We start from the raw sequence: 22262 nt of genomic DNA on the forward strand, positions 1-22262 counted from the left end.
GATGTCCGTCTGTGTCCACGCTACAAACTGTGGAGGGAGAAATGGGTTTCTCCTCTTCATGTTAAAAGTAATTAATCTCACACTCTAGTGTTATGAATAACAAACATTCATTCCAGTTATTAAATTGATGGCAAGCAATACATAGATGGAGTTCGTTAATAATCTAGCAAGCACAACATATTTTAATTATTAATATTATTGTATGTTATCAAGACTACTCATGCGTCATAAACTGTACCGTTGAAATGATTCCCAAACTATATAATTATTATTTTCCAGCTTTATCAACATTTGAATGAAATTAATTGATAATCATTATCAAACGAAAATCCAAATCAAATGCTGTAAATCCCCCGAAGACGTTTGCTACTGCAAATATTGACAAGGTAAACAGCTAGATGAAAATTCGATCTGGATTACTTATTAGGTAATTTTTCATCATTTTCGCTGGGAACGCGTTGTTTATTATTTGTATTTTATGTTATTACAGACGTATCAATACACTCTCTTCTTCTCTGTTATTGTGACATAACAAGAGTTACTCTATTTTTTTCTTCCGGGTGAATTGAGCAGACTGGAGATATTCAAATTGACAACAACTATGTTATCATAGTTGACAACAATATTCAAAATTGACTGTATTGTCAAATATTAAATATATCTATAGTATATGGGCTTGTATGGTAAGATTGAAATCTCCCACAATTTGGCTGAACAGATTTGGTTCAAGCACTTCTCCATAAACAAATCATTAGTGCATTCGTGTGACGTCAGCACAGATAGGGCTCCTAGACCAATAAAAATTCGTTGATTTTTTAGCTGATCGATATCAGCTAGTGTTTTTATTGGTGTAGGAGCCCTACCTATGCTGACGTCACCAGAATGTACTATGGCTTTGTTTACGGAGGTAGTGGTTCAAGTATCTACTTGCTTTTTCAAAGTATAAAGTAATCCTTCTAATAATATTACTTGTTGTTTCAACTTCATTTTCTCTTATTTCAGTTATTCTTCATTCTCGCCAATTCTATCATGAATCTCTTATCATCACTTTCTTTAGGGGCGTACAGACTTATGCGTCACGAACACGCTCATTTCACGTTTCATCAACTAATGCTCATTATATTTTCACCTTAGAGCCAAACCATATTGAGTGCCGGTTGCACAAAAGCCGGTTGAGTTTTAATCGTGATTGATTCGACGAGAATGAATCAGAGGAGCCGTCTTATCTAGAAGCCCTTCTCTGACTGGCTCTCATGAAATTAATCACGGTTAAAATTTAACCGGCTTTTGTGAAACCGGGCCTGAGTTTTTTCTTGCAGGCGTTATCAGATGGCGTTTGAGAGTCGGCAGGGTACAAAGCTTTCCGATTGACAAATGATTGGATAGGCGCCTGAAAAAACGCCTTATATGGTCTGGCTCTTACTGTTCCTGTACGAATACAGATATATTTCCATCAGCTGATGGAAAGAGAAATCCGCGTGTTCGTGGCGCATAAGACTGTACGCATCTTTCCATTCATCAAATCCTCCTTGTGATTCCACTTCATCCTTATTTTCTCGACTCACTCTCTCTCATTCTTTCAGCTTCTGTCTCTTACTATGGAGTAACAACGCCTCAGTAACCGGCCTCCAGTCTGCCCTATCCATACTACGCTCTTCCTCGTTGCTAACTGCTGACGTAGCAGTTTTAAAGAAGTCAATTATCGGGTGATAGCTGTAGTTTATGCGACGTGAAGGTGCCACAGTCACTAGCGTTGTCACTGGTGACGTCACCGGTGTTAGTGACGTCACTGGCGATCGTGGTGACGTCACTGGTAACCTTGACGTCATTTTGTGATGGGTGATGTTGTGACGTCACTGATGAGAAATGTGGTGGGTGATGTTGTGACGTCACCGATGATAAGTGTGAGGTCATTTGGGATGGGTGTTGTTGTTGTGACGTCACTGCCGCTAGCTGGTGTGACGTCACTGGTGACAAATGTTGTTGTGACGTCACTGATGATATCATATTATCAGCTGGCAAATCAGGATGCCGCTGGTTTGGAGTCAATGGTATACTGCCACGTATTTTCTGCCTGCAATTTCGGAAACAGAAAATAGTTCTATTTACAAACTATTTACACAAGTATTAGATGAATATATCATATAACAAAATACAGCGAAGTTGAGATGAAGTTTAGTATCTGTACTTTGAGCTAGAAACCAGTATTTTATGAACTATAAGGAGTGCACTATTATTGAACATTCAAATAGCTCTAAAAATACTCCAAAGGAATTATTTTATCTACTATTCTAATACTCTACTGAACAAACTTCTCCTATTTCCAACATTTAGCAAGACAATATTACTCCACATGTAACCAAAGTAGTTATTGAAAAATTAAGTTCTTCAGTTTCTCAAACCTTGATAGTTCCCATTGAATTTCAGTAATGAAACAATAAAATTCCTCATAGCATGCTATTATCTACTCATTCAATCATTGGTTCAACTACTTAAATTACTCAATTAAACAATGTTAATCTAGCATAACCATTTGACTTGTTAGTTTCCTGAGCCTGTTTCATAGCAAGATTACTTATAATTTCCTATTTGACATCATAATATTAAGGCCTATTCAATCATCACAATCCAGTTTTACAGATATCTAGATTGATGATTATATTGATATTTTTAAGCAATATGGAAAACATTATGAAGAAGTTTTTCATTTGAGCATTTTTATCATATATGTTAGGACAATCCAGTCGGGGGTCCAGACTAAACGTCTGGCTAAACGGATATGGCGAGCGAAGCGAGCCGACGGCTAGTAATATAATATTCCCAGGATTGAAGTAGCAGTGCCCAATCAATTTTTCCGCGATAAATGCATTAAATCTTCAACTTGGTGCCAACCTAACAAGTCAACTCAACTTAATGCCAACTGACAAAATATTAATTTAGTTGCAGTTAACACTGTTTCGAAGAGGTACTCTATCTAGTATAGTTCTATAGTAACATATGATATGGAAATTTCAATTATAATTAAGAGATTGGGAGAAGAAGAGATACATGCTAAAAGACGAACTTTAAACCCTTGAAAACAACCCTAGAGTTAAAATATGTCAAAAGATTTCTTAGTGCGCCTCTAAAGGGCCAATTGAACATACCTACCAAATTTGAACGTTTTTGGTCCGGTAGATTTTTAGTTCTGCGAGTGAGTGAGTGAGTGAGTGAGTGAGTCAGTCAGTCAGTCAGTCAGTGAGTGAGTGCCATTTCGCTTTTATATATATATAGATTAATTTCTAACCAATTTGGAAAACATTATGAAGAAGTAGAAATACAAAGACTAGCCGTTTGCACAGACAAGTAATTATAATTGATAAAGTTAGGGCGAGGCCACACGAGCGTTTTTCAGATGGGTCGGCAGAGCGGGAGGCTCTCTGATTGGCTTGGCTTTCGGGAACCAGCTGATATGGGAAGCTGACTGATCGAGAATCAGCCAATAGGAGAGCTTCTTGCCTGCCGACTCATGTAGAAAATGCTTGAAAAAACTCATGTAGCCTCGCTCTTACTGATTATAGTCAGTTAATCATATATATTAACATAATGATTGAAATCAAAGATAATTCATATGGAGTTTTCTCATCTCTATCTTAACACCTATCAATCCAATCTTTGTCATATTATAGTCTATTTCATCACTGATGCCCGGTTGCAGAGTCGTTACATAAAATCAAACATAGCTATGTGAGACATAGTTCAAAATCACTGACAAATGGTTGGTCGTTGCACAGTCGTTTGCCGAAGCCCATTCAGCTATATCTCGAATTAGCATCACACAAAAGTCACACTGCAGCTCTATTCACTTTTTTCCGTACATGCTTCTATCCAACCATCTTCTGTCTTGGCATCGGGGAAAGTTTCAATCGACATCACTGTGAACAGACCTAAAAGACCTCACATAAAATTGATAAACAATATGGCGACTCTTGGCTTTTGGCGAGATTTCTCACCATATTTAGCGATTTGGAGGTTATGAACAACTTGAAAAACATAGGGAGAGAAAAAATCATTTACTTTATATACAGATGGTTTTTCGTAAACATCCTCCAAAAAAAGCTATCACAACCTCTAAAATGCATTTGGCTGGAGTAGATATTGGATTTAACAGCACGACTTCGGGCCCATAACTTAACTGACCTTTTTTAGCTATTGGAGACATAAGAGCTCTTTCTGACGACTGTGCAACGAAATCATGTGTCTAATTGGGCGTATTTAGTTTTATTGGAGCCATAGTTTACTTTGACATCTGTGCAACGGAAACTGAATTTATGGCTTCGTAAATGAGTTGACTGCCTGTTTTTTACTTTATGTAACGACTCTGCAACCGGGCATAAGTTCAGCTATTTTTCTATTAACTTAATTATTTGTTTATTTCTCATCAATGATCCTCCTGTACCGACATCCATACCTCCTTCTGCTAGTCTGAACTGACATGTCCTGTTCTGGTATAGAATCTGAAAGTTTATCTCTGAATTCATCATTCATTCAAGAACCAATCTATCTATTCTCTATTGATAATCCTCCTGTACCGGCGTCGATATCTATCCCTGGAGCTCCTTCTGTTAGTGTGAACTGACCTGTCCTGGTCGGAAGAATGGTTCCTCAGCGAAGTCCGTCTCACATTGTTGTGGTAAGGAGGGTAACGAGGTGGAGCCTCGGGGGGTGCCTCGTCCTGGAGAGGCAGAGGGGGTCCCCTGTGGATCACAGTGCCCTGGGGGGGTCGCCTGGGGGCACCGGCGCCCCCCGAATTCGACTCCCGTTTCGGGATGTTGTGGTGACCGAGCATGTCTCCTCGCATGCGCATGCCCTGTCGAGAAAATCGAAAAGTTTTGAAAACAGAAAAAAAAGGATTTAAAGTTTTGAATGAAAACTGGAAATTCATGGAAGTATTAATTTCTGAAACAATTAAAGATGCTATAGCTTATTTCGTCACAACTGATCAATTATTATCCACATCAACACAGAAAGTTCTTTAAAGTTTTGAATGAAAACTGAAAATTGACGGAAATATTAATTTCTGAAAAAATTAAAAAAAAAAACGGTTTTAAAGTTTTGAATGAAAACTGAAAATTTACGGAAGTTCTGAAACAATTCAAGATGCTGTAGTTTATTTCGTCACAACTGATCAATTATTATCAACATCAACCCAGAAAGTTCTTAAAAGTTTTGAATGAAAACTGAAAATCGACGGAAGTATTAATTTCTGAAACAATGTATCATGTTATAATTTCTCTCGTCACAACTGAACAATATTTTTCACAACCATATAACCTTAATAAAACATTAATAACATCTGGATGAAGCCAGTTCAATAGCTTTAAAGCCATGAGAACTAAGTTTGGATGTATGAACCCAATACACTTTTGGAGACATAATCTATCATGCTTCTCATAAGTCGGGTAGTTTCTGTAATCTCAGCCTGTTCAACGGCTTTCATGACCATATTTAGAATTAGGTACTGCGTGTCTTGTATTGAGTACACGTATGGCTTCTGTTTATTGACTACAAAATCATCATAAATAAATATGTAATCCATGATATTCTTTATACCTGATAGCTGAACCACTTCAAGTACATGACTGGATTATACTTTTTGATTGAGAAATCGATTGGGATTGACAATAATTATGTGATCCATGATGTTCCGTACACATTTAACACTCCAGCTTGAAATGGAATGGAATGAATTGAAACTTAATTAGATTAAATGAAATGGGAACATTCTTTATCAGGTAGAGTTAGGTAGGACTGGATGCGTTGTTAGGCAGGTTCACGAATGTAATAATATAAAGGTGCGTACAGACCAAAGACCTTAGAGATATATAGACCCACAATGCCTATGCCTTCCCAATGATAGCTCTTACTTGAAATTGAAGGCCGCCATTGGGGTATTTTAGCACGAGTATTATATCTATATTTGTAATACAATAGATCACAAAGGCATTGGTGGCATTGGTATGTAATAATCTTATGGGTTGCCCCCTCAATGGCGGATTTCAATTCCAAGCACGACACTAGCGCTGTATGTGAGTCTATGCATATTTAAGGTCTTTGGTACAGACTTTTGCTCTGCTCTGCAATCAAACGTCACTCGAGCAGATCGATTAATGATCGACCGGGGAGCAAGAGTGGAACGCGAGAAGAGCCAACATCTCCCGTAACGTTCATGATCGGAGCGGGTGCGGAGCGTGCGCGGAGATTGTTGGAGGAGCGTGTATCTGTAAGAACCTTTATATTTTTCGATTGGAAAATCATTGAAAATAATGTAATCTATGATATTTTGTATACCTGCAACATCCCAGGCGGTAATCTCTGCATAGCCTGTGACATGAGTTCTGAGGTGATAAAGTTGCTTTCAGGTCCTGAATCAGGGAACAGGGTGGGGAGGCCGCTAGGCATGGGGGGTCGGGGTGATTGCCCCGCCATGAACCCGTTTTGAATGTGACATGAACAGCATGTCGGTACCTGTCAATTGCAAAGAAAAATATAAAAATCAGGTGGGCTTTACGACGAGTGTACTGTATTATTATGAGTTTATGACAATAATTTGATTGTATGGTGTAGGATGTTGTGGTATTTTTCCCTAAAATGAAAGAGCCTCACTATATTTATTCTTATACTTCTACTTATATTTATTCTTATTCTTATACTTATTCTTTATTCAGAAAAAAAATTACAATCAAATACATTCCAAATGACATTATGAGAATAAGACATTGTTGTTGTCAATACCTCTATATCACTGTAATGATATATGTCAATACCTCTATATCACTGTAATGATATATGTCAATACCTCTATATCACTGTAATGATATATGTCAATACCTCTATATCACTGTAATGATATATGTCAATACCTCTATATCACTGTAATGATATATGTCAATACCTCTATATCACTGTAATGATATATGTCAATGCCTCTATATCACTGTAATGATATATGTCAATACCTCTATATCACTGTAATGATATATGTCAATACCTCTATATCACTGTAATGATATATGTCAATACCTCTATATCACTGTAATGGTATATGTCAATACCTCTATATCACTGTAATGATATATGTCAATACCTCTATATCACTGTAATGATATATGTCAATACCTCTATATCACTGTAATGATATATGTCAATACCTCTATATCATTGTAATGATATATGTCAATACCTCTATATCACTGTAATGATATATGTCAATACCTCTATATCACTGTAATGATATATGTCAATACCTCTATATCACTGTAATGATATATGTCAATACCTCTATATCACTGTAACGATATATGTCAATACCTCTATATCACTGTAATGATATTGACAACATCAACGTCTTATTCTTCCAATTGAGACAATAGTCAGCTCACTATCTATAATTCCAGAGCACAAAAATTGTTTGAAGCAAAGCTGAGGTCTTAGTTTCGACTCGATCGGCTTTTGTCTGTTTGTTCGTACCGCAGTTACAATCGCAGTTATTGTCCGATTTGGATAGAATTTGATATTTTTCATTTCATTTATTGTATAAAATACTATAATCATAATACAATTATGACATTGGAGGAAAAACTAGGCTGAGCCTGTACTATTTCTCTCCAAAAATTTTGATAAAATATTAATGTTGTCCAAAAGAGGTTATGTAATCACACACTGCTTCGTCACTTGATTTTCGGTCCTGGAATGATGATTTAAAATTTTGAATTTGAAGGTTGGATTTTATACTCTAAATGAATCACAGAATGTATCACAATTACTTTTAAAAAAGGCGCGTCTATATATAAGGTTCTTTTGAGATTTTGAGTTTTAAGGATAATACAAAAGGAAAAGAAGTCTCTTTCGACCGCCAATATCACCGTAAAAATCAGACTAAAGAATTATTCATCATAAATCAGCTGTCGAATGGATTATTAATTGCATGCGATTAATAACTGAAAGTATCATAGTATTTTCTCTCGACCTTTCTCTGCTTTCAACTCGGGCCGACCTGTTACCGGTATGTCTTGAAGGAGATTAGCTTCTGATGTTGGCATTTTTGATACACCAACCTCAACAGCCACTGGCCGTTTTCACACCGATATCTCGCCGACACGACATACAGGAAGGATCTACTCTTATGGACAGTATAAGAGGAGGCTGGGGTTTATAACTGCGCGAGGTCTACTGTTCACAGAACTACTAGTTAGTAAAAAAATTGCATAGTTGCCTGTAAAGTTGGTATACGGGCAAAAGTTTTACGATTACTTGAAGTCGGGTACGATGACTTGACTATGTTCAAATGCCTTGACCAAGCTGTGGACATAACTCGAATTTCATTCAGATGTCTAAAATAATGAAGTGTGAATTACATGGATTCTGAAAGTTTGAACCACTATAATATACCTTGAACATATCCATAGCTAGTCCAGTACTCTGGTCCCACGTTAAAAGTCGGTGGTAGTTATAGACCTGCATACATTCAGATCTGACTCCTGGAGCAATGTATGAACAGGAAGCCTGAGGTCTCCTGGAAAATTAATTAAATTATTATTAGATTGTATGGTATGAGATGTTGTGGTATTTCTTCATAATTTAGAGAATAAGATGTTGATATTGTCAATACCACTTTAATTTATTAAGTTGAAAATTTTCATTTTTCCTGTTCCTTCAACAATAACAAACACCTTAGTTCAGCTGAAGAAGATGTGGTAGGTTTTACCATGAAACCTGATTCTGTAATATGAATTAATTCTCGAATAAATTAAAGTGGTATTGACGATATCAACATCTTATTCTCTAAATAATTATCATCACACAAAATCACATTCTAAGATGATAGAAAATATCAGATTTAATATAAAACATATCAAGAATTCTATTACATACTGTTTGACTAAAGAAGCATGAATTTCCTTGAAAATATTGTCAACACAGATTTAGAATTGTTTCTTAATCATGGGTAAGGCCGAACGGATTTCAATATTCTTGTTCCTACAGTGAGGTCCACGTTATAATGGCAGCATCTGATTAACATTGGTGTTGCTATCCTTGTCTATTATTCGACAAAGCAGATGTCGCTATCCTCTTCTAATTCAGCAACGTTCCTGGATCGTTTTTCAACAATGTAGAAAAATAATCAAAAAACAAAGTTCTATCTCAATTAAGGATATCAATTGGTGATAGTGTACGCAGACTATATCATTTTTACTGCTCTCATAATCTCAGAACTACTTGGGCCATCAATGGATAAACTCAAGTTTTATAGTTCATAGTGTAAGATTTATAGTGAAATGGAAATGATGGTTAGTCTCTGAGACTAGTTTTAATGACAATCAACATAAAAACATTTTTTATGAAAATTCATTTTTGAGAAAATTACATTCTTATTAATAAATGGCTCATCAGAAACGGATTTTGAATTCAGCTGGGAAATCTGTTACGTTACAAAGCTTCAGCCAATCACAGGCGAGCGAGGTCCACTCTCACTTTTAACAGCTTCTCATTGGTCGAAGGGAAACCGTCATTGATCCAAGCTGTCATTCTATTATTTGACTAACCGACCAATAGAATTGCATTATCGTTTCAAATATAGAATAGGATAGGATTATATTATTATTCTTATTTCACAGAAAAACAAATAAAATACAAAATAGTTGCTATAAAACACAGCACAAAATACAACTAACAATAACTGAGTGTAGACTTCCTAGCCAAATTTATTATGTACTTGCAGATAACCCGTGCTTCGCAAGAGTCTACTTGACATACTGGAATCTTGAAAATTCAAAATAGGACTATAACCATCCTCAGTGAATTGAAAATAGATATGCGAAATTTCAAGTTATTAAGTCCGGTAGCTCAGACGTGATGATGTGTCGTTCCTGAATTTTCCATCCTATACGTGTATAATCCAATAATTCTTTCCTATATTATATCATAGACTAGCCGTCAGGCTCGCTTCTCTTGCCATATCCGTCTGGACCCCCGACTGGATAGTCCAAAAATGAGATCAGCGGGCTCGCTTCGCTAGCCTGCATTTTTCATTTGAGCATGAAAAATATTCCATCATTCCATCAGAGAGTCAAAGTACTTCCTCGAATCAATCACCGATTAATTTCAATTATTTAGTGCAGGGTGGAAACAGGGTGGAAAATGGAAACATTAGGATATTACTAGCCTTACCATTTTCATAACCTTACTTAATAGAATCCTTTTTCATCCTTTGAAACCCTTAGAGGCAAAATATCTCAAAATCCGTTCTTAGTGCGTGTCTAGCATGTTTGAAGAATATTTGTGCAAAGTTTCAAGTCTGTAGGACAATAAGTTTGAGCTGTAGTGTGATTTTACATCAAAATTTTCGAAAAATGCCCTCTCCCGGACCCCCCTGTGCTCCTGATAGAAATTTTTCTGCATAGATCTAATTTTTTTTCGTAGCTGAACAAAAAACGTTCCTCATGACTTTGCTGTGCAATAAGCGGTTAAAAAGTACAAAATTTTGGGAGGGGGCCAGCTCCCTCAGGGGGGGCAAATTTCTGAAAATCCTTTTGTAGTGGATGTTTTCAGGCTACCATAAACAATCTTGCAAAATTTCAAGTTTTTAGGCTCAGTAGTTTGGTCTGTGGTGTAATTTCAGTCTGTCGGGGCTTAGCCTTTTATAAGTATAGAGATGAGGATTATTGTACTACAGTCTAGTCTAATTTTGGACATATCTTTGGCGTTATTTCAAATTCCTTCTAACACAACATTATTACACCCCAGCTGAGCTCCTGTAGTGAATTTGAACATTTTCTGTTCATTTGTTCTCGATAAAGCTGAGAAAACGCTGGAAAAACGCAGATTTTGGGCGTATCTTTGGAAATGTTTCCAAATCTGTTCTTAATGCGCCTCTAAAGGGCCAACTGAACATACCTATCAAATTTGAACGTTTTTGGTATGGTAGATCTTTGGAAATTTTTCCAAATCTGTTCTTAGTGCGCCTCTAAAGGCATAGTTCTGCGAGTGAGTGTGTGAGTGAGTCGATCAGTGAGTGAGTGATTGCCATTTCGCTTTTATATAAATAGATGATGTGTCCTAGATATATGGTGATGAGGTGCAGAATCCAGAACTGACAAAACACTATTGAAAGAACAATTTTGGATACTAATATGAAAAATGTCAACTCACAAACACATCTCCAGCCTGAGAGATTGGGAGTAGTCTCCAGTGTTGACAATGTACTTCCAGTTTCCCATGGTTGTGCGCGCCCTTTTCGGCTTGGCCATTTCCACCCGTGAAGCACACATCTTGCTGTTGTCAATCATTGAGGTGTCACCTTGTCTCCTGTCCAATTAATTCCGCAAAATTATTTATTATTTATTGTAAAACAACATCAATAAATTCATGGTTTTTTACATTCAAAGCAAGAAAATACAGATCGTACATGATACACAACTCATAAAAACAACATAAAAACTTGTAGTACCCCTTTATCATTAAAAACTTTGAAATATTTTAAAGACTAGCTTCGACCATTGGTCATTTTCAAGTTGAAATGTAGTAAATAAATAAACAAGTTGATACCATATATTTTATTTAGTTATTTATTTTTTACATTTTGCAGATGGAAATTACTGAGGTGTTGCAATAACTATTCAACAATTTTATTACTAAACGAAAATCCAAATTCATCATCATCATCATCGGACATTCAAGGATTTTTTTCAGCTGCCTGAATCCAGCATAGACCTGTAATGCTATAAAAACCATTGAAACCATAAAGGCATATTAATTTGACTAGTACTCTATTATGTATGTGTTCTAATATTTTGACGTGATCTCATGCATCTATAGATGTCTCATGGATCGAGAAATATATCTATCTAGGCTCTGTTAGCCTGTTGCGGCATCCATTTCTTCATCGGTCGTCCGACGCCTCTTCTCCCATCGGGTTTGTAGTGCCAAGCTTGAATTGGAAGTCTATTTGCTGGCATACGAAGTAGACTACTTTTTTCTGCTTTTCTTCAATATTTGCAATAAATACTATGTATAATGGACTATTGTAATTGTGTTGTTATGGAAGCAATTTTTGGGAGAAATCCTGTATGCTTCCATGTTTTTCATAAATAAATAAATAAATGAAGACTCTACATTCAGCTCGGTTCTTATCACGTCGTTTCTTATGTAACCCAACCTAGTGTAGCCTTTGACTGCTCGAAGGAACCTTATTTCGGCTGCTTGAGTACGGGACTCAGTTTTTTTCATTGACACCCAGGCTTCGCTGCCATAACCTATTATTGGTACAGCCATTAGTCTGTAGAACTTCATCTGAGTGGCTTGTCTTGTTTTCTTCCCTATTGTTCTACGTATTGCACCATCCAAATTAAATGCTGTAATTAGTAATTTCCATCTTTCCAAATTGGTATTAGTAATTTCCATCTGTAGACTGGCTGGCCGGTATGGCTTCGTATAAAATGAGCGCTACTATCCAGAGATTGTCAATTTGATGTAAGGGTAAGCATTCCTGACCGGCAATTAGGAGGTACTGGGTTCGATTCCCGGGCTGACAAATAATTTTTGAATAATAGCGCTCATCGAATTTCCATCTAGCTGTTTACCCTGTTGTCAATATTTGTAGTTGCAGAAGTCTTCGGGGTGAATTACAGCATTCAATTTGGATTTTCGTTTAATAATGAAATTGTTTTTACAGTTTGACTTGAAAATGGCCTGTGGTCGAAACTATTCATTAAAATATTTTTAATAATTGAAGGGTACTACAACTTTTTATAATCTTTTTATTAATTTTTACAAAAGTAGCCAATAAGTGAAGTGATTTTATGATACACAATGATATAAATTTCGATACAATAATTATAATATTCATTAATTTCTCTCTTCAATTGTGTTTCAATATATCCTTACGTTCAAATTCATTTCGTTATGTCTAAGATAAATTTTAATGCTTGTTTATATCATGCAGTCTACAGTAGTTTCTAGGGTCTATAAAAATTTGTAGAACTCACCTTTCAATGTGATCGTTGACTGAGGGGTCCAAATCCTTGATCTCATATTTTGCATCTTGTAGTAGAGAACTAAAAGCCTCCTTGTTTTGGGAGTTTCTCAATGATTTCAGAATGTCACTCCTGCAAAAATCAAAATTCTAGTTAGTTATAGCTCTCTCAGAATACGTACATTAATTTACTTAACATGTTCTAAATCTGGATAGAGAAAAACACAGTTAAGCTGGGTCTTTACTAAAGTATAACAATGAGTGAATATGATATGTCAACGATAACTGGAAACTACAAAAATATTAATAATTATACAAATGAATAATAGTTCTCTTATTGAAACTCTGCAAAGTTTCTCTGCAAAGAAATCACACAAGAAAACTCCATTATCAGAAATTAGACATTCCATTAGAAAAATCTGATTATTAATCATTTTAGAGAAAATATACATAAACGCTAAGGCTAGGCACACACCAGTTAGTCAAGACAAGACAAGACATGATTAGTCACAATACTTCACATAGATGCTTATGAAGCAGCACACACTGATAGTCATTGCAATTAGACATGTCTTCATGAACAACTATATGAAGTATTGTGACTGATCATGTCTTGTCTTGTCTTGAAGCAGATGCGTGTCTAACTTATGAGTTCTTCATGATTCTATAGAATAAATTGGAATATTTTATTGAGGATGATTTAAAGAACGTTTCAACATTTCATCACAAAAATAATAATACAGGAGTCTTAGGCTAGGCACACACCAGTTAGTCAAGACAAGACAAGACATGATCAGACACAATACTTCACATAGTTGCTTGTGAAGACATGTCTAATTGCAATGACTAATCAGTGTGTGTTGCGTCATAAGCAACTATGTGAAGTATTGTGTCTGATCATGTCTTGTCTTGTCTTGACTAACTGGTGTGTGCCTAGCCTTAGCGTTTATGTATACTTTCTCTAAAATGATTAATAATCAGGTTTTTAAGCAAATTAAAGAATGTAGCCTAATTTCACATATATATTGAATTACTGAGCAGGATACATACTGATTTAAGGTATTATTTGTGGAGATGGGCATTATTTGAAAGTACATCTATATAAATATATAAAAGTGAAATGGCACTCACTGACTGACTGACTGACTCACTCACTCACTCGCAGAACTAGAAAACGTTCAAATTTGGTAGGTATGTTCAGTTGGCCCTTTAGAGGCACACTAAGAAATCTTTTGGCAATATTTTAACTCTAATGGTGGTTTTTAAGGGTTTAAAGTTCGTCTTTTAGCATGTATATTCTTCTAATTTTGTTAATTATAATTGAAAAATGTCCATACCATATGTTAATATAGAACTATAATCTAGAGAGAGTACCTCTTCGAAACAGTTGTTAACTGGTAACTAAATTAATAATTCTGTCAGGTTGGCATTAAGTTAAGTAGACTTTGTTAGATTGGCACCAAGTTGAAGATTGAAATGCATTTATCGCGGAAAAATTGATTGGGCACTGCTACTTCAATCAGAGCTATTCCTGGGAATATTATATTACTAGCCGTCAGGCTCGCTTCGCTCGCCATATCCGTTTAGCCAGACGTTTAGTCTGGACCCCCGACTGGATCATCCTAACATATGATAAAAATGCTCAAATGAAAAATGCCGGCGAGAAAGCGAGCATGCTGATCTAATTCTTGGGCGATCCAGTCGGGGCCCCTGGCTAGACGGATATGGCGAGCGAAGCGAGCCTGACGGCTAGTATTACATTTTTTTGTTGGTATCTTATTTGTTAAATTATTCATCGTCTTCAGCCTCCATTTTCGATTAATCTGTTCCATGGGATCCACTTTAAACTGTCGTCTGTATTTCTTATGAAAAACACCAAAGCATCGAACCAATGTTGAAAGTCGGAAACAATTCATTTTCACCAAAATGAGACCATAGAAGTTGTTCTACTTTCTAATTGAACACAAAATTTCCTCCGGAAATGCAATGTAGGTATCGGAACATCATACAGGAAACTCATTACACTGAGGATGTAAGGATTCAAACTCTTCTTACACTTGTTCATTACCGGGATATGAATGTACTTTGAAAGTGGTTTTTTGCTTAGTGTCTTTTGTTTCGATTCAAACACTAATATTGAAACGGTTTGTTTCCGGATTAAGAATATACTTTGGAAGTGGTTTTCACTAATGTATGAGTCATGTAAACGACGCTCAAGTAAATGAATCGTGTAAATAACTCTCAAGTGAATGAATGACTCGCGTGAATGACTCTCTCTAAAATGAGAGAGTCGATGCATGTTTGTAAAACATCATTGGATGCTTCCTGAACATGTTGCTCATAGCAAATAATGGCGGTCAGAAAAATCTATGTTTTCCTGACCTAAAACTACACAAGATCTCAAAGAATTTGGAAATATACAGTGTATATCTAGGCATTTGAGACTCATGAGCTATATATGTGTTGTGTATCTGCCGCTAAATAAATTATGAATACCATTGAAAGTATTGTACTGTATATTGAAGTACTAAGTGGAGAATATTAATTCTAACGGAGAGGAAAGAATAAAATATTCTTAATATAATATTTATCTATCTACAATTATTGTACTAAACTTCTACTGATTCCTACCGCTCGGTTAAACTTAACCGGGAATGAATGATTTCAAATCAATTTTGTCATGTAACAAAGTCGATGTAATGAGAACGCCATTTTTATCAGCGTTGTTCGATAGACGTAGATGCTCAGAAGATGCTGATGATGATGAAGAGGAAGGAGAATGAGAAGATGAAGATGATGGAAAGAGAAAGAAGAAGAAGAAGAAGAAGAAGAAGAAGAAGAAGAAGAAGAAGAACATGATGAAGAAGAGGAAGAAGAAGAAGAAGAAGAAGAAGAAGAAGGAGAAGAAGATGAAGAAGAATTTTGAGGATAAGAAGAAGTAGAAGAAAAGAAGAAGGATAAGGAGAAGGTTAGAGGAAAAGTATTTTAATGTTGTAAAATTGTTGTAGTTTTCCTACTTGGGATAGTTGGTGTCTTCCAGACACAGACTTGAAGTGAAGAACTCGCAGTCGTCAGTGGTTGGTTCGCCGCCATTAAAGGGAGCCGATTGACCTTGTCCTTGATCGTGACCTTGACCTTGTCGCTGCAGAACCTGTGACCTTGAAGGTGGGTGCCGGGGTGGTGGCGGAGGTGCTAGGATCTCTGCAAAATTTCAAAAATGATTATTGGTTTAATATTGCCACTAGGATATGCAGTGGCACTTCTATTGGGAAATATAAAAATGTTCTCGCTCTTGCATTAAACGTCATTCCATTTATTTATTAATAAAACATAAATCACAGATTATTGTTTGCTTTTTGAGTCTTGAATAATTTTCGAAATTGAAATTTATTCATAACACTGAGGGCGCTCTTGCATTAAACGTCATGAAAGTTATTTTGTTGTGATAATGTTATCATATTTTGTTAGAATTATTGTTTTGAACAAAGGACAAGCAATTATAGAACTAAGTTTAATATAGTGATATTGTCAACATCAAGGTCGTATAGAGGAATATATATAGCAACTCTTATCAATTAATCAAATATAGTCAATAACCTGTAGTATAGTCAGTAATTAATCATACTCAATAATTTCTATAAAAATTGTGCATGTGAAATTCTAACATTTTGCGTGTGACTTTGAAACCTTTGAATTTGGATTTAATACATTTGTATTTTAAGTAAATAAAAAATCGAATTATCATATTACTGGTTTTACCGTTTGGAACATGTCCCTCCCTTCTGTTGGGCACAACATTGTTGCTAAAGGCATTGTAGGACTGACGACTTCTCTGCTGGACCTGAAACACAAGATGGTTATCTCATCTAATGAACTATGTATATAGTTTAAATAAAAAAATAGTAATTATTTTGAATTCAGGCCATTCAATGAAGAACGGTGAAATGTATTTCTTTCTCAGTTTTTACATGAAAATATAATTACTACATATTCCTATGAAATATTGATTGATGGATTGAGTACTTTATTTATGTAGATTACAATATATACTGGCTTATATACTTATATACAATAGCTTACAATACAGCAAAATATAGATGAATTTACATAATATAGACTAAGAAATAATTATTGAACTGTATATGATATGAAAAAGCAATTTGTAATATGATAACTAAAGATAATTATATTGTTTGCATCTACATAATTGGCGGAGCTTTGGACATATCAATGTCCATTCTTCGGAAAAGATTTAAAAATATCCTCCCCACTAACTCTCACCAAATCAGCGGGCAAGGCTGATTCCTTTTGCTGGTGATGCCGGATTACCATTGAGAATCTAATTATGATTTTGGTATTATTTATGCTAATTTCACTTTAATTATTTTATACTTTTGATTAAAAAATTATGTATTTTCTTTTATTATGTTTTGAATATGTATTTATTGTATGGCAAATAAATGATTTGAATTTGAATTTTGAATTTGAAATATTCAGAGATAAGAATACGGAGTAGATATTGGTAGGGAAAGCTAGAGATTTCCGGAGAGTTATATCCTCAGCAGTCGAAATTATGAGGAGATACATGATGAATTCATGAGGAGAAATGAAGGATACAATAGATCTGTCAATAGTTTCAATGGAGGAATGACATGGAGAAGAAATTGAAATTGGTGTATACCGTTGGAAATGTAATAAATAAATAAATAAATAAATAAATAAATAAATAAGAAGTTGAATAAAGGAGGAGATGGGATTACACCAGAGGGACACCAGTGGTGACCAGGAATACCAGTTTCAATGAAACTTCACAAACACATAGTTATCACATCATATTTATTTTTTATGATGTAATGTGTTTGTCAAGTTCTGTTCATTCCAATAGAATGTATGAAGACGGCAAAAAATCGTATGTCTAAGACGTATATCTAGTCTTAGAAATCAATCATCATTATTTTTTCAAAAATTTCTCACCTGTTGATCACCCCTCCTGCTCACCCCTTCTTCCCGCCCCAACCCCCTGAACATGGTGGCAATGTCCTGACTGATGGGCAGCATCAGCTGTGACGTCACATTGTGCGCAGGGTCATGAGGCGGAGGGAGGGGCTCCCTGGGGGAGGCCATCACCTGGGCTGAGACTAGGGCGGCAAGGGCCAATCGCTGAGGACCTGACATCGTGCGTAGGATTGGCATCACCTGAAAAAATAATTATTAATCTATAATAAAGGAAAGAATTGGCTTATACACTTACGGGAAAGGAAAATAAATTATGTTTTCCCACAGTTACGTTGAAAGGTGGCCATTGCTGCACTGATTACAGAACGCAAAGAATCACTTTTCCGCTCTAGTGCGGGAAAAATTTTTCTGCACTCCAGATTTGCAACATGGCAACGCAAAATACTTAGTAGGTTATATGGAGCAACAGTGCAGCAAAATCAAAATGAAGTTGGTAACAGTGACTGCTGTGGCTGCTATAGTGAGCAGAGCTGCAACGAAGCACAACGCGCTAATTATTATTCATTATATTATAACCAAGGACAACGAGGACTTTAGGATTTAGGATTAAGGTTTCTATCAATAATAAAATTACACAGAAAAACATTTGATGGATTTCAGGCAATTTTACCCATAATTATCCACTTTTCATATTCAATGGTAACTGTAGGAAAAACTTAATGTGAAATACGTGCGCAAAGTTCCTCTGCTGCACTCAAGAAACCATTCCGCCCTCGCCTACGGCTCGTGCGTAAACGTTTCTTTCGGTGCAGCAAACTGTCACTTTGCGCACTAGTTGCACAAATAACTATTGACGCATTACGTCTGAACTACTGAACTGATTAACTTGAAATTTTGCATATAGATTCTCAATTTACCGAGGATGGTCATTGGCCTAGTATCAATTCTTCAAGATTTCAGTTTGTCAAGTTTCTTATTAGACCCTTGCGGAGCACGGGTTACCTGCTAGTCTTTAAAATAATAAAGAAAATAACTAGCTTATACATGTACAGAATAGGAAATCCACGAATGACGCATCATCACGTCTCAACTACTCAACTGATTGACTTGAAATTTTGCATACAGATTCTTAATTTACCGAGGAATGTCATAGACCTATTTTAAATTCTTCCAGATTTCAGTGGGTCAAGAATCCAGTCTGTAAAGTTATTCATTAGGCCCTTGTGGAACAAGGGTCACCTCATTAATTTTGGACATTATCCATGATTCATGGAATTATTCTATTCTATTCTAATATTCTATTGTGAAAAAGGAGAATTTTTTAACCGTTGGGATTTTGTTTTTATTTTGAGAGGATTAATATACAGCGAAAATCGTAAAAACAATATAATAATATTCAATTATTAATAAATAAAAATCAAAATTAAACGCTGCAACTCACCCCAAAGACTTTTGCAGAATTTTATTTTGATTTTCGTTCAATAATAAGTTTAGTTTAGTTTAATTCTCGTCATATAACACTACAGAATCAAGCTTGGTAGTATATGACACGTCAAAAATATTGAGTACTGTACTCGAAAAAAGTAATTATGAAATAAGACAATCAGAACATACAAAAGAGTCAAATATATGCTTGCAAAAAAATGCCTACACGCGCCAACAGTTGAAGCTTTTCTCTGAACTGTACGGAGATGCATCGATCAAATTAGCTTTTATTGTATTCTCAAGTATTTATTAACTAGCATTTGAATTAAAAATGCAGTTTCTGTTATTTTCCATTGATAGAATATCAAATCCCCCTCAGTGTTTCAAAGATATCACTTATTCTTTCTGTTACTTACTTGAATACTGTTTGAAATTTTGCACTTATGAATTATTTACAATGTTTATCCAATTAGTAGAATTAATTGATGGTGATGTAGTCAAATCTCTCCATAATAAGAAAACAAAGATATTGTCAAATTTCACTAAAAATTTATTAAAAACTTTAAAACAGAACCATGGTATCACGTAGTTTACCAACGCATTGAAAATAAGAAAACAAAGAAAAACATGTTGAAATAAGAAAACATGTTTCTTTTGGCATTGTTTCTATATCCTCATTCCTCAGTACAGCTGATGATGCGTTGGTAATCTACGTGAAACCATGGTTCTGTTTTAAAGTTTTTAATAAATTTGACAATATCTTTGTTTTCTTATAATGTTTATCCATATTTACCTGAGATAACCTGAGCTTAGCACCTGGTTTATTCATGGCATTGGCTACGACTCTCTTCATAACATCGTTTCTCTGCTGTTCCAGGGTTTGTAGTGAGGAACCGCTACCACTTATTCTGAAATAGATAAATAGATAGATAAATTATTATTCTAATAATTATTAATTATTATTAAACAAAAATAAATAATAACCAAACAAATCAGTAAAATAATATTATTTATATTAACGAAAATTCAAATTATTAGTTATTTCCATTTATCAGTTGGATGAACAAATTATATCGAACAATATCAAGTCAATGACGTTTTGATCGACACAGTATTCTGAGAAAAATGATTACAGAACACAAGACGTGTTCTGGAAGTTGAGACAAAAACCATGCTTCCACAAAAATGAGATTTTTCTTTGGTATTTTTCTGAGACAAAAACATTGTTTCTGCAAAAAATGAGAATTTTCCTTGTTATTCTTATTGATCCGCCATTTTTAGCGAATAGGTGAGGTCCACGTTATAATGGCAGTCGAGAAAGATATGAGAGCAGGGTTGCCGATGCTCTGCCTTGCCACTGCCTTCTGTAGACGATAGATGATATAGGTATATATCTGATGTAATATTAACTGTACATTTTGTGTACTCATTAAAAAATAAGTTTCTTTTCTTTTAGAAATTTCAGTCTGCTACGTAATCTCCCTGTAAGAAGTAGAAGAACAGCAGTTGAATATTGATGAAAACGAAAGTTAAGACTAAAAGCAAGCGGAATATTATGTTGGAAAAGATGATCACTTTCAAAAAGATGTAACAGTTTTTATGCGAGAATGAATTTCAACGGCACGTGCTTTGGAATTTCGTGACAAGATTATCAAACAGCTTTTAAAAGTTTTTACTTTTTTGCACTGTCTGTCTCTCTGTTTTTCTATATAACATAATCACTCTCTCTCTCTCTCACACACACTCTCTCTCTCTCTCTCTCTCTTTTGGTAGAGAGTTAGTGGGAAGGATATTTTTAATATTCTTTCCGAAGAATGGACATTGATATGTCCAAAGCTCCGCCAATTTAAGTGGATGCATAACAATATAATTATCTATAGGTAGTTATTATATTACAAATTGCTTCTTCATATCATATACAGTTCAATAATTATTTTCTTAGTCTATATTATGTAAATTCATCTATAATTTTGCTGTATTGTAAGCTATTGTATATAAGTGTATAAGCCAGTATATATTGTAATCTACATAAATAAAGTACTCAATCAATCAATCAATCGCACACTCTCTCCCTCTTTAACACACACACACACAACTCTCTCTCAATACTCCGGTCGTGTGTTAATGGAGAGGATATCATATTATATCCTTTTCAGAGAGTCTACAATTATTATTTGTTGTAACACCACCGATTTATGAAGTTACATCACAATATTATATTATAGTTATTCTAATAATTGTATTCAATCTTTATTATCATTGATTAATTCTTCATACTCTATTTGTGAAATTCGTTGAATAATTAGCAATACTGTCATTTAATGTGAATTAGTTTGTAAGCTAGTATATACACATTCTCTGCAGAGTCACAGAGCTCTGATGTGAAGTCTTTAGGCATCTCAATTCAATTCAAATTTATTCAAATCTACACAAATAGACAATGGAAAATTCAAAGATGATAGAACAAATATACAATGAAAAATACAAAGACAATACAACTAAAATAGAAATTTCAAATACCAAAACATACAAGAACAGGCTTCATGGTGTAGTGTCATAGAGAAACAATACGTAGCGTAAGTAGATATCCCATGGTATAGGGCATTTATGTCGCAACTTTTACTTTTATCTCAAGCTGATTACTGTCGATTATTGTCGATTTTCACTGTTTTGTTGGGGTGAGAGTGTATGACACGCACAATATGAGAGACTACCAGTGTCACACAGCTTCAAGGGAAAGAACTAAGTGGACTATCGGCTTGAGATAACAGTAGAAGTCCCGACATAAACTCCCTATACCATGGAATATCTATCTACCTACGCTATTGTTTCTCTATGGTATTGTATATTATTTTTTATTGTAATATAT

At 35.1% G+C, this 22262-nt stretch overlaps 1 protein-coding gene across 1 annotated transcript; it reads right to left on the reverse strand.

Moving 5' to 3' along the window:
- Nucleotides 1-546: 546 nt before the first annotated feature.
- LOC111059778 lies at nt 547-20301 on the reverse strand (the record flags this gene model as incomplete). Its single annotated transcript, XM_039444454.1, is given in 10 exon segments — nt 547-2074; nt 4620-4849; nt 6331-6507; nt 8431-8554; nt 11191-11346; nt 13026-13145; nt 16030-16213; nt 16772-16853; nt 17987-18208; nt 20187-20301. Coding segments are annotated over 10 exon segments (1789 nt in total), but the record flags the coding sequence as incomplete, so codon positions are not given.
- Nucleotides 20302-22262: the final 1961 nt, after the last annotated feature.

This window comes from Nilaparvata lugens, unplaced genomic scaffold (genome assembly GCF_014356525.2).
Source record: "Nilaparvata lugens isolate BPH unplaced genomic scaffold, ASM1435652v1 scaffold4705, whole genome shotgun sequence".
Lineage (NCBI taxonomy): Eukaryota > Metazoa > Arthropoda > Insecta > Hemiptera > Delphacidae > Nilaparvata > Nilaparvata lugens.